We start from the raw sequence: 16,798 nt of genomic DNA, 5'->3' as shown, positions 1-16,798 counted from the left end.
AAAAGTTTATTTATTCATTTTTCCTATACTTATAAAAAAAATACTTATCTTAAAATGTACGTCAAATTACCTCAAATGTATATGACGTCACATCTGTGTTTTTCATACAAGCTCCCATTATTAAGCGAACGTTTTGACGTTAGATAAAAAGTCGCTGATTTGACTATTAGCCATCAGCCCTATTTTTAACCCCCGACCCAAAATAGAGTGGAGTTATAAGTTTGACGTGTGTATCTGTTTTTCTGTGTATCTGTCTGTGGCATTGTAGCTCCTAAACGAATGAACCCAGTTTAATTTAGTTTTTTTTTGTTTAAAAAGTGCAAGCCACTTTTCAAACAAAAAAAAACTAAATTAAAGTGGCTTGATCGAGTGTTTTTAGCTATAATCGAACAAAATTGGTTCAGCCGCTTTAAAGTTATCAGCTCTTTTCTAGTTTTCTTATAGAGGTTTTTGTGTCGGGGTTTTTCAAATTTTCATACGCTTCAAGATTACCGTAATTCATCGGCTGCATTGCCGTAAAGTACTAGAAAATACGCAGTGATTTGTTTTAAATTGAAATAAAGAAGGGAGAGACTTTCTGCATTAAGCATAAGTACCTAGTTGAAACTTTGCGCTCTTAGTAGTTTTAATTGATTTAAGCTAGGTGGAAATGGAAAAAGCTGGTATAAAGGTAGCTTCGGCTATAACTTTGAGACGGTCACGGCCGTACCGAGGGAGCTGGTTTGTTTAAAACTTAAGACTTGTACAGACAAAAGTGCTATACGGTACAGTTCGTTGTTATTTTGCTTTATGACTTTTATTAGTGCTTTATGACTTGTATGACATGGGCATTGTGCTGGTGTGGCACCAGCACAATCCCAATGTCGCGTGGTATGAAAAAGCCACAGAGGCAATAATTTTTAAAAAAGGGGTACGAATATTATCTAGTTGAACTTGTTAATGAATAAATAAACTTAGAAAGGAGCATTCGTTGAGTTGAAGCACTTTTCACATTATAATACATACTAATATTATAACTGCGGAAGTGTGTCCGTCTGTCCAGTAGCTTTTCCCGGCCCATCCATTAAACAGTTTTTAACGAATTTGTACAAAGATAGCTTACATCTCAGGAACGGACATAGGCCGGGACATTTCCGGGATAAACTACTGTTTTCAGATAAACTACTGTTTATCTGAAAATTTAATGACTTCCCACAGGATTTTAAGGAAAAATCTAAATCCATAGGGATGAAGTTGCGGGCACCATTTAGTATACTTGGACGAATAAAATTAATGCGATGAAAATTATAGACTTTGCCGCATTCAATTTGCGAAGCCATAGTGAAAGGAATTGTACAAGTTGAACGAATTGTATTCGTACAATCTGAATAAATTATTTCAAATCTATTCAGGTAGGTATTCCTCAGAACCCAAAGGAATTACAGGTTTATATTTTATTGAAGAGCTTGGGAAACATTGTAATTAATATTCAAGAACTTAAATTTTTAACCCCCGACCCAAAAAGAGGGGTGTTATAAGTTTGACGTGTGTATCTGTGTATCTGTGTGTCTGTGTATCTGTGTATCTGTGTATCTGTGTTTCTGTGTATCTGTGTATCTGTGTATCTGTCTGTGGCATCGTAGCGCCTAAACGAATTAACCGATTTTAATTTAGTTTTTTTTGTTTGAAAGGTGGCTTGATCGAGAGTGTTCTTAGCTACAATCCAAAAAAATTGGTTCAGCCGTTAAAGAGTTATCAGCTCTTTTCTAGTTTTCTTGTAGAAAAGAAGGTTAGATAACCGTTAGGTTCTTAATATTATGTCAATTACAAAATGTCAAGCTGTCAAGATGGACGTTGCCTAAATACATAATTATTTATTTGAAAATGATGTTTTGGAAATCTCAAATACTTTGGATCGTTGGGGGTGTTATAAATTTTTAATTTACACTTGTACTGCTATATTATGTAGTATAATATCTTTGATGTTTCTTAAAAATAACAAATATTCATATAATTCGCATTTAAGTTTTAAAAAACTGGACCCACTGATTTTCCGGCTGACTGACTGATCATCATATAGGTACATTGGCCACAGAAACCTTTACTATAAACTGGTGGCACAGAATATCTATAACTTGAGACAGCCCAAACGATTACTCTGTGTTGTTTTTAACCCCCGACCCAAAAAGAGGGGTATTATTAGTTTGACGTGGGTGTCTGAGTATCTGTCTGTGGCATCGTAGCTCCTAAACTAATGAAAAGATTTTAATTTAGTTTTTTTTTTGAAAGGTGGCTTGATCGAGAGTATTCTTAGCTATAATCCAAGAAAATCGGTTCAGCCGTTTGAAAGTTATCAGCTCTTTTCTAGTTATTACTGTAAACTTCACTTGTCGGGGGTGTTATAAATTTTTAATTTACACTTGTAAATACATTTTAATGGAAAATAAAAGACGTCATATGTTCGGGCGTTACATTCTCCGACATATTATATGTACCAAACATTTCGCTACAAAAGCATTCCAGTATGATAACAGTAAGGGTACATACCTCTGAGTATCTGGTAGAGGAAGACTTTGATGTGGTCGGCGGAGAGGTGTTGCGGTGACACGATGATCTTGTGCAGGTCGCTCTGCAGCAGTTCGGTTATTACGTAACTGGTAAATGCTGAGTTAAGGAAGTAGCGGGAACAAACATATTGGAAAACAATAACATAAAAAAAACGTTGCAGAGTTACGTTCTTACAGGTCGTGCATAATTTTTAATTCGCTTTCAGCATTTAGCCAAAGATTTAAAAGGGATAATGCAATAATTATTGTGATACTGGTCTACTGATCTTTTTCACACGTCATATTTATTTTAACTAAAGAAAAGGATAGAATAAGAGCTTATACCAATGATCAAAATTAAGATCGATAGTGATGAAGATCATGTATCTAACATTAAATTATTTTGGAGGACAGTATAAAAAAAAACTTCAAGTTTGTTTCTCATTGGTTAATATTAAAGTAAGAATCAATCTTCGTTTATATTGGGCGCACTCGAGAGGGTCCGAAGAAGATTCCTTTAAGATAAATACTAAACAGTTACCAAGAAAAATATATATAGTATATACCCTGCATAATTATTAATTAGGGAATAGGTCTGAGACTATGTTTATAATAATATGTAAGCAGATAAATATAATCTGAGAGATCACACAATATGGCATAGTCCACAGACAACACCAAACACGGCTAGAGATAAATATCATCGTAATAAATCATAATTTAGCGGAAAAGTGACAAATAGTTAGTTACACCTATTCGTAGCGTTAATTCAGAGCGGTTTTAGCCATTAATGCTCTAATAGGACTTTCACAAACAAACACGTACGTGGGTCGCGCTAATGAGTACAAAACCAACCGAATTTAGTTAGTATTGAACGTAGGCTACACACGATATAAAAAGGTACGTGTTGCCTAGACCAGAGTAAACTACCTAGACTGAAAAAACAGACATATGACAATGACAAAGGCAACCTTTAACATGCTTTAACATAAAAAATTCGCCGATATCATAATTTAAACAGCATAATCAGATGTTCGCCAATTTCCCTTAATTATTCGATTCATTTGACGAATCACCTATGCATACCTACGTTTAAATATGCATAGATATGTAATAGACGTTTAATAAATAAGCCATAAGACATTAAGTATATACATATATAAAAATCCAAGTATCTATCTTTTTATATTACACTTAAAACACCTCAGCAAAGGTACATTATCACAAAATGTGATAGACAAATATTTTAGTTCCGTAAACTGCAAACTAAAGATCATATTTTTTCATTTTTTTTCAATCGCCAATCAAGCATTAACTCAAGACGTTAAATAAAGACGTTTTAACAGTTTTTGAACATTGCAAAGCTGACATAACTTAGGGTATTCGTCGGTTAAAACTTATTTCGAGGATTAACAAATCAACGGTAATCTCTTATGAGATAAAAGAGATTACTTATCTATGCGATTCAAAAACGAGCCTTAAGTGTAATTTGAACACCCACGCGGAGGGGTGAGTTTTCCAGCAACGAGGATCGGAATGTCAATTCCTCCCTTGGGGCTCAAAAGGCCCAGAATTCTAAGGACCATACGCTATCTCGCTTATCTACGCCCGCCCGCCCCGTCGCCGTCGCCATTACCGAAATTACAGGGACACACCGGACGCTGAAATTATGCAGTACTTGTTGCGGTTGGCTCTGAAACTCAGCTCGACTAAGCTCCCGAGGAATTCTATCTAATTCAGACAAATTGCCGCTCGCTGGAACATAATATAGGGAGAAAATTGTACATAAGTGTTAAATGGTAAAAATGTGGAAATATTTCTTCAAACCACATGTTAAATGTTATTTAGGCTGCCTAGGATACTATGTTTTTAAACTACATTATGATTTTGTTATTCTTTATTATTTCGGTAGTAAAGGCATTCCGAACCAATGACGATGATCCACTTGTCGATTCAAAACCACTAACGTAAAAGTTTATTTGAGTTAAAAAAAACTTTCTATTTATCCATATTATCATAGTACCTACCTACTTGATACCCGCGACTTCATCCTCGTGGATTTCGGTTTTCTAAGTTCCCATAGGAATCTATCTCTGCGCCTTTCGTCAATATCGATAGGTACAACACTTGAGCCGCAAGAAATTAACAAATTGACTCACTTTCGCATTTATAATATCAACATGGATCAATTTCTCGCTCTATTTAAATTTATATTTGTATTTCTAATATTTTATGTACGTTTTCTATAAAACAAAAGCCTCTTATACCTACTACTTATAAGTTACTATACCTACTCTTCCTTTGAGGAAAATTGATTCATATTGGAATTCCTTGATCTTCAATGCCGTTGCCTTTCAACGTTGGCCTTCGTCAGAATCAGATTCTTACGCTATTCACATTTCTACACAGAGAATCTCAATATCCTCGCAATGTGTTGGGCTCTTGAAATTTGACCTTGCGCAGTCTTAGATATTTGGTTGGTGGTTTCGATTAACCGCAAAATTTTCCGGACTTCAACACAAATTCCAATAATCGCATTGCGGTTTGCTTCTTATTTTATTTCCGTTCGTTCTTAGCTTTTAGCCCCAGTGGGCTAACGAAAAACGAGCGCAGAAACATTCGGTGTCATCTCCACATACTCGTACGTAGCCCCTATAGCCAACTGTTTCAATTCTACTAATATTATAAACGCGAAAGTTTGTATGTATATATGGATGAATGTCTGTTACTCTTGCACGCAAAAACTACTGGATGGATTTGGCTGTTATTTGGAAGGGAGATAGATTATAACCTGAACTAACACACAGGCTACTTTTTATCCCGGAAAATCAATAAGTTCCCACGGGATTTTTTAAAAAGCCTATATCCACGAGAACGAAGTCGCGGGCATTAGCTAGTATGTCATAAATGTAGCAAACTGTAAATTCATTCATAGCAAAATTACCGCACATTTAATTACACGATTAGCACAGATATATCAGTAACCTTACAATCTTTCACGACACCGCTTGTGAAAAATGGTCATTCAGTTGTTCCATCGGTAGAATGACGATCGAAAGGTAGAGAATATACCATAGAATGTTATCTAAGGTCAGATTATGATCCTGAGTGCTTACACTGCAGACAACAACAGAGTCCCTAAGGATCTTAACCACAGACATTCCCCAACAGATCGCTAAATAGCAAATATAGTATTTTAAATTGTTATCTTTAAAATTGCTACACAATTATTTATTATTCATTTAGGAGCTCTAGTAAAAGGATTATTTGAGTTATATATTTTCAAATTACGGCAGTTTATTTAATATTCGTTTGCAATAACGCCTAAAAGTCCCCGGTTGATTTATATTGCCTACTCTAAAATGGACGGCGTCCCCGGGGACTGATAGAAACGTCATTGACCGCTGAATACCTGATAGGCTGATAACGCGTGTAACACATAGAATATTGTAGGATTATAAATGTTTGTGTTTATCTTGATCGAACTAAATAAATCCACCAATTTAAAATACTCGTACTATATATATCAGCTCTTTAACACACGAATATTAGCTAACGGTTCTGTCTATGTTATACTAAAAACTACATAAATCTATTGAGCTAAAAAAAAATCCTATGTAGCTCTGCTGAAAAAATGGAACTCTAATGCAACAATCGCATATTTTCGTTTGGAAATGGTGGGATAGGATGGTTCCCGTGGGAACTAAGGGAGCACACTTATCTATCTAGATAAACATGGAATGATAATTATCTGAATCATTAGATCAGTTTCCGAGAAACCATAATTATTTTCGAATTACCGCGGGATATCAGGGATGTTACTTATGTAGATAAACTTGGAAAGTAAAACAGATAGCTGAAAACAAAATTTCACCCACCTCGTTAAAGCCGTTTCCAAGAAACAAATTACATACACAAAAATTGCTCGTATAGGAAGAGTAAACTAGAGTGAGGAAATTCGGTTCGAGCCTAAATCGACATTTGTCAAATAATAGGCTAGGGGTAATGTGAAATCAAAGATACTAAAGTCGTTTCATTGCCTACCTAGCGTCAAATGTTGGTAACATTAATTGACGATTGCCAGTGAAGGTGAAGAGAGGTGAAGTCTCGACGTTTTGTTACAAGTTTCATAACTATCGTGAACTGTGGAATAGGTACTTCAGCGATAGTGACATTGAGAGCTACGAGCAATGTGAAAATTCCAATTTTGGGTGAAGAATCTAAAAAAGATCTAATCTAAAGAGAAAACTCCAGGTAGACGAAACGAGAAATAGTTTGCACTAAACAAATACATCAAATAAATATAATTTACGACGAAAGGCTCCTGCCCAGACCTAGCCAGACAGTAGACACTTGTACCCCTAAGGCATGTTTCGCTCATGCATTTGGCGGTTGTGGGTGGCGTGAAATGCATATTTCAGACTGCATATACAGCGCACACGACTTTGAATTTGCAAGCGCCGCCTTTCACGAATGCATGTCCAAGATACATGATATGGGTGTGGTTCATGTTGGACACATTTTTGCCTAACATCTAAAGCATCATGCAATACTTAGCTCTGAGTTTGGATTAACATGTTCATCAAAATATCTTTATTTATTCATATTAAGCTCAAGACCAGGGACACAGCTTAACAAACTCCGCGTACAGAAGTCATGGGGGTTTATAATAAGGAATTATTTTCATTGGTCGATAGAGAATTGGTCGATCCGAAGAGCGGGAGAATTCTACCAATCAATAAACATTGGTCATTACGCCGCCTACGGGGAGTCTTCTCACATGAAAATGATTAATGACGTCTTGACTCTTGAAGATATCAGAAAAACTTTCCATTAATAAATTTAGGCACTCTACAATTAGAGAAAACGACAGTGTTGCCATACCTTAAGCTCTCACAAAACCTTAAACTTCAAAGAAAAATAGTTTCTTGTACATCAACGATACTTTATTCACAGTACGAAAAAAACTAGTTTTGTAAAGAAAAGGCTTCAGTAATAAATTTACAGGCAGGTAACGTTTGACCCATTTTTTGCTACATAAAGGGAATACACTAGTGCAGTTTCTAAGTGGGTATACATGCATGTTTCACAGTACGAACTTGAAATGCAAATCGTAGATGATACGCATTGAGTAAGCGCCATGGAGGAACAAACCCGATACATGAAGCGTCAAAAAAAGCACCAAATGATCATCAAGAGTCGAGACGTAAACTTCAAAGAAAAATAGTTTCTTGTACATCAACGATACTTTATTCACAGTACGAAAAAAACTATTTTTGTAAAGAAAAGGCTTCAGTAATAAATTTACAGGCAGGTAACGTTTGACCCATTTTTTGCTACATAAAGGGAATACACTAGTGCTGTTTCTAAGTGGGTATACATGCATGTTTCACCGTACGAACTTGAAATGCAAATCGTAGATGATACGCATTGAGTAAGCGCCATGGAGGAACAAACCCGATACATGAAGCGTCAAAAAAGCACCAAATGATCATCAAGAAACGAGACGTAAACTTCAAAGAAAAATAGTTTCTTGTACATCAACGATACTTTATTCACAGTACGAAAAAAACTATTTTTGTAAAGAAAAGGCTTCAGTAATAAATTTACAGGCAGGTAACGTTTGACCCATTTTTTGCTACATAAAGGGAATACACTAGTGCAGTTTCTAAGTGGGTATACATGCATGTTTCACAGTACGAACTTGAAATGCAAATCGTAGATGATACGCATTGAGTAAGCGCCATGGAGGAACAAACCCGATACATGAAGCGTCAAAAAAAGCACCAAATGATCATCAAGAGTCGAGACGTAAACTTCAAAGAAAAATAGTTTCTTGTACATCAACGATACTTTATTCACAGTACGAAAAAAACTATTTTTGTAAAGAAAAGGCTTCAGTAATAAATTTACAGGCAGGTAACGTTTGACCCATTTTTTGCTACATAAAGGGAATACACTAGTGCTGTTTCTAAGTGGGTATACATGCATGTTTCACCGTACGAACTTGAAATGCAAATCGTAGATGATACGCATTGAGTAAGCGCCATGGAGGAACAAACCCGATACATGAAGCGTCAAAAAAGCACCAAATGATCATCAAGAAACGAGACGTAAACTTCAAAGAAAAATAGTTTCTTGTACATCAACGATACTTTATTCACAGTACGAAAAAAACTATTTTTGTAAAGAAAAGGCTTCAGTAATAAATTTACAGGCAGGTAACGTTTGACCCATTTTTTGCTACATAAAGGGAATACACTAGTGCTGTTTCTAAGTGGGTATACATGCATGTTTCACAGTACGAACTTGAAATGCAAATCGTAGATGATAGGCATTGAGTAAGCCCCAAGGAGGAACAAACCCGATACATGAAGAGTCAAAAAAGCACCAAATGATCGTCAAGAGTCGAGACGTAAGCTTGTGATAATAATAAAACATAAAGCTCTCAATCAATCATTCCCATTGGCCATCAGTTATAAGCATAGGAAGCGACTAGCTTTTGACTATTTTTTCGCTCAAAAAACATACGGTGTGATTTGGTGTCGATAAAAGACATAAAATAGTTGTTCGCTGACTATATGCACACTACCGGCGAGAAATCTATCTCACTAGTTTGTCGCAGCGACAAGAGATATGATAGAAAAACTCGCTCAGAAACGCTCTCTTGGCGGTCAACGAAACTATCCTAACCACACAAAAACGCTTAACGTTGTTCGCCAACTTGTTTCTAGTTTTTAGCTCAACTCGTTTCTCGCTATTTGTCTCCTATCATCAAAAAGTCTTGTTTGAAATGATGAGAATATGAGATCTACTAGAGATCGTAAGAGTTGAAGTCATTTTGGAGGTCATTGATGCTCTAGTAATTACAACTCTGATACATTGTAGAATTCGTAAGTAAGAAACACCGTGTTGGAGCCACAGACACGCTCATAATTTAGTAATGCACCTTTGGTGAACAACCGTGCGATTAAACTCTGGAGAATTTGGACGTAGGTATACATACATACAGCCATACTATAGTCTGAGAATACTACGGTTTGTAATATTAACATGTACATTGTACATTCAAGTTCTGAGGTCTGAATTCTGGGAGCTTCCTTTCCCTAGACAACAGTATCCCTAGTACAAGTTTTATGGTTGTCTGAAACGAAATTCGATGTCGATTTCGTACATTTACATACCTAATATTATATAAGTCCAACGTCTACCACCCTCTGTGGAAGACAATGACACAGTTCACGACAGTTAGGAAACTTGTAACAAAACCTCGAGGCTTCGTTTACACTGACAGGCGTAACATGCAGGCTATAAAATGACTACGTATGTGGTATGGCCTGTCGTAGCGGCATCGTGGCAAAGAGTTTTAAATTTTATATTTTAAATCACCTTTCATGTCACCCTTAGTGCTCAAATACCTAATATTTGGCCATTGACTTATTATAGTAGGGTATTTGACAGATGTCGATTTAGGATCAAACCGAGAGCTTACTCACTCTAGTTCACTCTGACAATGACAAGATATTTTACTGTATAATGTTATTTAATCAAGTCTCAAGTAAACCATCAAACTTTTCAAAATGTACATAGTAAGAAAACCCACCAATACTCTGAAAATCAAAAAAGCAAAAGTAAAGTACTGAGTATTAAATACATCAAAGACAGAGCAAATTATACGTTTTAATAAGGGGATCTTAAATTGAATACAATTAAAATTCTCAGTAAGTTCAGTAATGACTAGGGCGAAGTTAAGTCTATTCTTCAGGACTCCCAAAAAGCGGTGCAAAGGAAACTCAAAAACCATGGCGGGGGAGCCATGTTTGGAACAGGGTTGATAGTAGGGTTACCACAAGAAAATATTACTTTGAATTATGTATTTAGGAAGGAGTCACAATTTGTCCACATTTTGGAAAATTCAGTAAAGTTTGTGAATTAACACCAATCTTTTATTTAATTAAATAAGTAAAGTTTAAATTAAACAAAATATTATAAATTCATCATGACAAAGGTGTAATACTCTCCATGGGATTCTTTAAAAACTGAAAATCATAAATTGATAGATAACACTAAACTTAAAAAAAAATCTAAAGGCCTGCCCTAAAAAATCAAGACAGGAAATTTACTGAAGATTCAGGGAATCCTCATATTCGGCGACAGCATTGGTTCATTACAAACGAAAACAACCATGACGATGCATACGATTCTTTCAACCACCATGGATAGAGTTTTCAGTTTGGATGTGGTAGCCCTGACTGAGGGGATGCGCCCTCGTGGCGTAGTGGGCAGACGTAATTATTTACAGAGGGGCTGAGATTCCACCCTCTTCTATACACATTGGCAACACGTCCCTTATTGCAATCACATAAGAACTAAAATAAACAAAACCCCAAGTCTGGCAGTCGTCAAGTTTGTCGGAGTCTTGCACACAAAGGGCCTAAGCGTTTCGGTACTTGTTGCGTTAACTTAGACTTATATTAATGTAAAGAACCATGCAGTCGCTCGAACATAGTCTGCATGCAATGGAAAAAATATGTGGCTTCTAACATGATTCAACGGATTTTGATAAGTTGCCAGAGGACTAATAAAATAAGTAAATATTTTATAACTGGAATCGATTTCAACTTAAAATAAAAACTTTTGTATTCCCACATTCAAGCTGAACCTTTTATTTATTCAGATACAAGATAGCCCTTGACGCAATCTCACCTGGTGGTAAGTGATGATGTAGTCTAAGATAAAAGCGGGCTAACCTGGAAGGGGAATCAGAGTGAATTAGCTGAATGGCACCATGTTACTTAACAAAGTCATTTACAATGACGGTTCCTGAAGTTTCAAAGTACATAATATATAGACGCTACTTTTGTGGTTTATTGACCAACGTGTCTACGGGAAACGTTTTTTGTTTGTAAAATGCGTATGGCTGTTACCGATAGCGGTCCACAGCTGCAGCGCATCCGGGCCTGTTCAGTGTCTGTGTTCCCATTCGTCGCACCAATAAACTCAAGTGTCTAGCTCACACACAACTTTCAAGCATTCAACATTCATATACCAATTAATTTTAAATACCTCAGTAATAAAATTTAATAAAAAACAAGTGTGTAAAATAATATGTCCGTTACCAACGCGTTGACGCATAGCTCATCTGATTTGCAAAGTAAGTTGTCGACACTTGCTTGAAGGTTTTTGGCTTTGTATCATTATCAAGGGATAGGTAGACATCAAGGGATAGGTAGAGCTGGTACCTACCTACCTACCTAAAATTTAATTTCTCATACGAAAGTATTAATTTGGCATTAAGTATTGGTCTACGACGCGTAGCGGAGACCAATATATTTATATCAAAGGAAAAGCTGACTGACTGACTGATCTATCGACGCACAGCTCAAACTACTTGACGGATCCGGCTGAAATTCATCATGCAGATTTTGTCTCATTTGTGATCTAAGAAAGGATTTTTGAAAATTCAACTTCTAAGGGGGTCAAATAGGGGGTTGAAATTTGTGTAGTCCACGCAGACGAAGTCGCGGGCATAAGCTAATCCTTAATATAAGGCATAGCACATATTATACGCTCCTAATACGAGTATATATTAGATACATACAATGGATTAGTAGCGTAAACTTATAGTTTAATCATCCAGCTTTAAAAAAACCGGAACTCCGCTTGGAAACAGTAAAACGAGAGTTCCTATATATATTTTTTACTGCCCCGCAATAAAACGAAGAAGCAGTGAAGTTGTTCTTCAGTTTATCGCTGCGGCGATACGGAGATGTGCAGTTTCTGTTGTTATGGCTTTTCCTCTGCCGTCCGTCGTTAGGAAACAATCACATTTCACATAACAATCGTCCATTACATTGCCATCCATACTTATTTACCAATTAACACAAAAAAGGGGCGCAAAAACAAACGAATAATCGACTTTCTTAAAACTATGACGTTCTTCTTCAAAAGTAAACGGTGATTTCATAAGTAAGGTATGGTTGTTTTTAATTGTTACAATAAAACTTAAAGCTAGGCCTGTGGATTTTGAATGCCTAAGAGCCTGTGCATTTGGACAGCATTTGGACTGCAAGCCAGTTTCCTGATCCGAACCGAATGCACGTGGTCGACAAACCGATCGGCAGTTTTGATGCAGGCAAAACCGCACTAAACCACAAATTTGCAGTTAGTTTGCAGTCCAAATGCAGTCTGCATTGACTCTACGTCACACCGGACGACTAGACGCATGATTTTTCCGATTTTCAAACTACTGTGTGCGGCATTGTTTAAACATAAGGCCGAGGCTAGACAATAAGTGTTTCATGAGTAAATCCAGTGTCTCCATTCCTAATTACCGTAGCGAGCTCATGAATATTCCACCAGTGTGTACAAAGAACTGCTACATTTTGTTCGTCGCCGTCGTCATAATATCTCGCCACGAGCGTTCTTGGGTTTAATTGTTCTTCTAAAAGTAAGAACACATAATACTTATACCTTCCCTGGTTCTTTGATTTAAGTTGTCTTTTAACAGCTAAGAATTTCGCCAAAGTTATTAAAGAAACAATCTTTATGATCAATAAGAACTTAACACATCTGTGCTACTTTTACTAAACTGGTTACCGGCTGAAATTAATTACTAACTAATCCTATCTGTAATATGTTGATAAGTTACTTAGCAATGTTATTTGTCAAAAATTTTAAGTAAGTAACGTTGTTACTTGTTATTCGTAAAAAATCGTTTATTTTTGGTTGATTTTATCGGCCTTAAGTTATAGGCAAGTAGGTATATTTTAAGCTTCAAAAATAAGATTCATGGGTGGACCAGTGTTAATAAATAACAATTGGGCTATCTTTCTTTGGGAAATCAAAGAACCGATTAGCCTTGAATCATTATTTCTATTAATTTTATCGACTAATGTCGCAATAAGTCAACATAATCAAGAAAAGTCTGAAAAGAGAAAACTCAATACCCTACTTATCTCGAAAAGTTATTAGCTTTGTTAGCCAAGTTTTGGACCCATAATAGCATGTTTACCAAACTCTATGTAAGCTGATAAAAGGGAAACAAGCAATAAAATTACCATAAAAGGAGAACAACAACATCTAATAGCAAACTGGGTTACATTCATTGTTATAGTACACTCGAAGGCACCTCGTAGGCACTTTCGTTCGCAACCCACTGACTTGTACATTAACGGATTAAATTCAAGCTGGCCTAATTTGGGATCTAGATCCTAGAAGTAAGATCGCTATCGATAGAAAATTTATTTCTCCCAGACCTAACTTGTAACACAACGATTAATGAAGGCCAAATAAAAGCCCAGGGTTAATACGAGTAGGCGGCCCGAAATACAAAATGATCGGATTTTGTTATCCCAATCACAAAAATGTTTTCAAAGAACTTCGAAATTCAATTCAAAAACACAGTTTCGTTTGTGATTAGTTGGTGACCCAAAATATTAATTGCCCACTGAGATTTTTGGCTCTGTCATTTGTATGGGATTACATAACAGAGAGAGCGCTATAGTAACTTCTTTCCGTGGATAGAGTATAGCTCAAAAACACTAGGTTTTTATTTTATTTTATTTGTACCAGAAAGTTGTAACAATAAAGAGAAAAAGAAAGAAAAAGTTGACAAGGAAACACTTATCTCGTGACGGAGAGAGCCCTGTTAATAGGGCTCTCTTCGTCGCTCGCTTCATGCAATCGTAGTTCCAATTTCATTTGAATATTAAGCAACCAAAGTCCATGAAATTTTGCAGACATATTTTAGAAACTAATATCTGTGTCTGTGGTGTTTTAGATTTTTCTAAAAATATGTAGTTTTAAAATTACAGGGGCTCAAAGATTTGTATGTAAATTTTTAAGACCGCGTAACTTTTAAACCGAATATTTTAACAGAAATCTGGAAAACCACAGACATAGATATTAGTTTCTAGAATATGTCTGCAAAATTTCATGGATTTTGGTCGCTTAATATTCAAATGAAATTGGAACTACGTTTGTATGAAGCGAGTGACGGAGAGAGCCCTCTTAAAGAGATCTCTACCAGTGACTCTTGGCAGTGCGAGAGGTTGTAAAGGGAGTAGAATAGTATAGTAGTAATATAGTTTTTTCTCAATTCTCTCACTAAAAGATCTTACAGGATAAAGGACTTTGCAATGAAAAGGGAAGAAAATGTTCAGAATAAAATGTCATACTCATTATTCAACTTCAGCTATAGATATACCCACCTTGCTTAGTAATAAGTTCCTTTTACAAAAATGTTTAAATAAAAAACTCTTAAAATATATTTAATTTAACTGTGGCATTAGTCTACGTATAAATTTGAGCATATCACAGCGGCAAAAATGCAGCGGGTAAATGAAAGCAGGCAAAGGTCGGAGTTCGGACGATGATGAATAGGGGCGGCTGCTGTATTCGAGCTATGAGTACCTACGAGCAAGTACCTACCTACCCGTATAACTGCAAAGAAATACACAATACGTGTAACTATTACCTTATGCTTAAACTATGACTTATTAGATACGAGTATATTATCCACGGAATAGGTACAAACCTTTTTATACCCGGCTGAGTTTGTTGTGGGCTCTTCTCAGACTTGGGCGCGTTTGCAACCCTCGTAACTTTAGCTAATTTGAATAAATTATTTTGACTTTGACTTTGACTATTTATGCTGTGGCTACATCGAATACAGTAGAACATGTTTTACGCAAAATGCATAGACATAGAGAACAAAAATCGTAGGTTAAGAGGTGGTAAGTGCGATGCGATAGCGAGGTTGTCTGTGCCACCACGCAATTGGTTCGTCAGTAAACCTGCATGCATAGACACATTTCCTCGGCTGCAATCAGACCTGCTAGCAACTGATGATGCAGCCTAAGATGGAGTGCGCTTGCCTAGAAGATGCCCATCTACTCTTGACTTAAAGGTACCCATAACGAAAGTGGAGCGGAAAATTGATGCTGGAAGGGCGTTCCATATCCTAGCGGTTCGGATTAAAAACGAGGAAGCAAATCGCTTCGTGCGTGCTCGAGGATTTTCAGCTACGTACGGATGCAGACCTTGACGATGCCTTGCGGTACGATGGTAGAAAAGAATGAAAACCAGGTCTAAGGCTCTTGTGCAGACGTTGTTTATGTTTTATCAGCTTTTCGCTAATTCCCGTGCTGAGTATTCAAATAAAAAGGTTAAACTCGACAAAAAATAAACTAATTGAAAATAAGCAAATTGGATGAGAAAAAGCCCGACAAAAACCGGCGTCGGTAAAGCGACAAATTTCCGTTAGCGTCACCAGTCCATGCCATCGCCGCTGAATTATCAACAGGACGTTAATCTAAATAAAGGAATTCACTTTACGATGAAAAAGGGAAGAAAAATTGAAAGGGCAAATGTCATAGGTACTACTATTTGTCATAGGTATGCATTGTTTAACATTTATCTATTTAACTATCTGTAATTTGTATACAATTATAAAAGAAAAAACTGACTGACTGACTGATCTATCAACGCACAGCTCAAACTACTGATAGGGCTGAAAGGCATGCAGATAATAACTTAGACATCCACTAAGGATTTTCGAAAATTATATCTCTAAAGGAGTAGTCGCGGGCATAAGCTAGTAACTACTAAAAGTTACAGACTGTCTATCTATAAATATAATACATATATAAAATTCCATGGTGTGCAAATTCTTATTACTAGGAATTACCTACTTGCTGCCACGTAATAAGGAAGACATGTCTTACCAAGCTTTACTTGACGAAATACCAAGGATCAGATAGAAGGAGAAGCAAAAGTGGAAAAGCAGAGCCTGGGTCATGGATCGGAAAACGAATTTAAATATAATATATAACTTTATACCTACTGTTTTGAATGATTAGTTTGATAAGATATGATTAGGAAACTCAACAATAAAATTTTAGCAAAATAGACCAAATACCTTCCTTCAACCCTTCTTCAACCTTTTCACAAAACCATTATTTTACCCGTCCGGATATAATCAGAAAAACTCAGATAATATGCGATTAGACAATCGACTGTCCTTGACAAAGAAAAGATGACCCTGAAAAAAACATGTCGCATAAAAAACTACTGCAGCCAAATCTATCAACATGAAAGTAAGTACATAACCATTCTCTTTGTAAACATAATTTTAATGACCGTCCATAAATAAACTGATTTATAACTTAGTGAATCACACGAACATCAGTCGCAAAAGCAAAATTGTGTTCGAACAATGAACCAAAAACAAAGAGACACGAAACTAACTCTGGCTCTAGAATGACTCACAA

General features: G+C 36.2%; 1 protein-coding gene across 3 annotated transcripts in view; it reads right to left on the bottom strand.

The window, feature by feature from the left end:
- LOC123881092 (serine/threonine-protein kinase NLK) overlaps positions 1-16,798 on the bottom strand; it is a 156,101-nt gene that overhangs the window by 27,539 nt on the left and 111,764 nt on the right. For all 3 annotated transcript variants that reach the window (XR_006799411.1, XM_045929662.1, XM_045929663.1), the window contains exon 4: positions 2,527-2,633. Coding sequence is in view for 2 of the 3 variants with exons in the window: in XM_045929662.1 (XP_045785618.1) it covers positions 2,527-2,633 (107 nt within the window). In the remaining variant the exon portion in view is untranslated. The remainder of the gene's footprint in view (positions 1-2,526; positions 2,634-16,798) is intronic.

Source organism: Maniola jurtina, chromosome 3, assembly GCF_905333055.1.
Source record: "Maniola jurtina chromosome 3, ilManJurt1.1, whole genome shotgun sequence".
Classification (NCBI taxonomy): Eukaryota; Metazoa; Arthropoda; class Insecta; order Lepidoptera; family Nymphalidae; genus Maniola; species Maniola jurtina.
The sequence above is the reverse complement of the archived record's forward strand: the minus strand, read 5'-3'. Positions and strand labels throughout refer to the sequence as shown.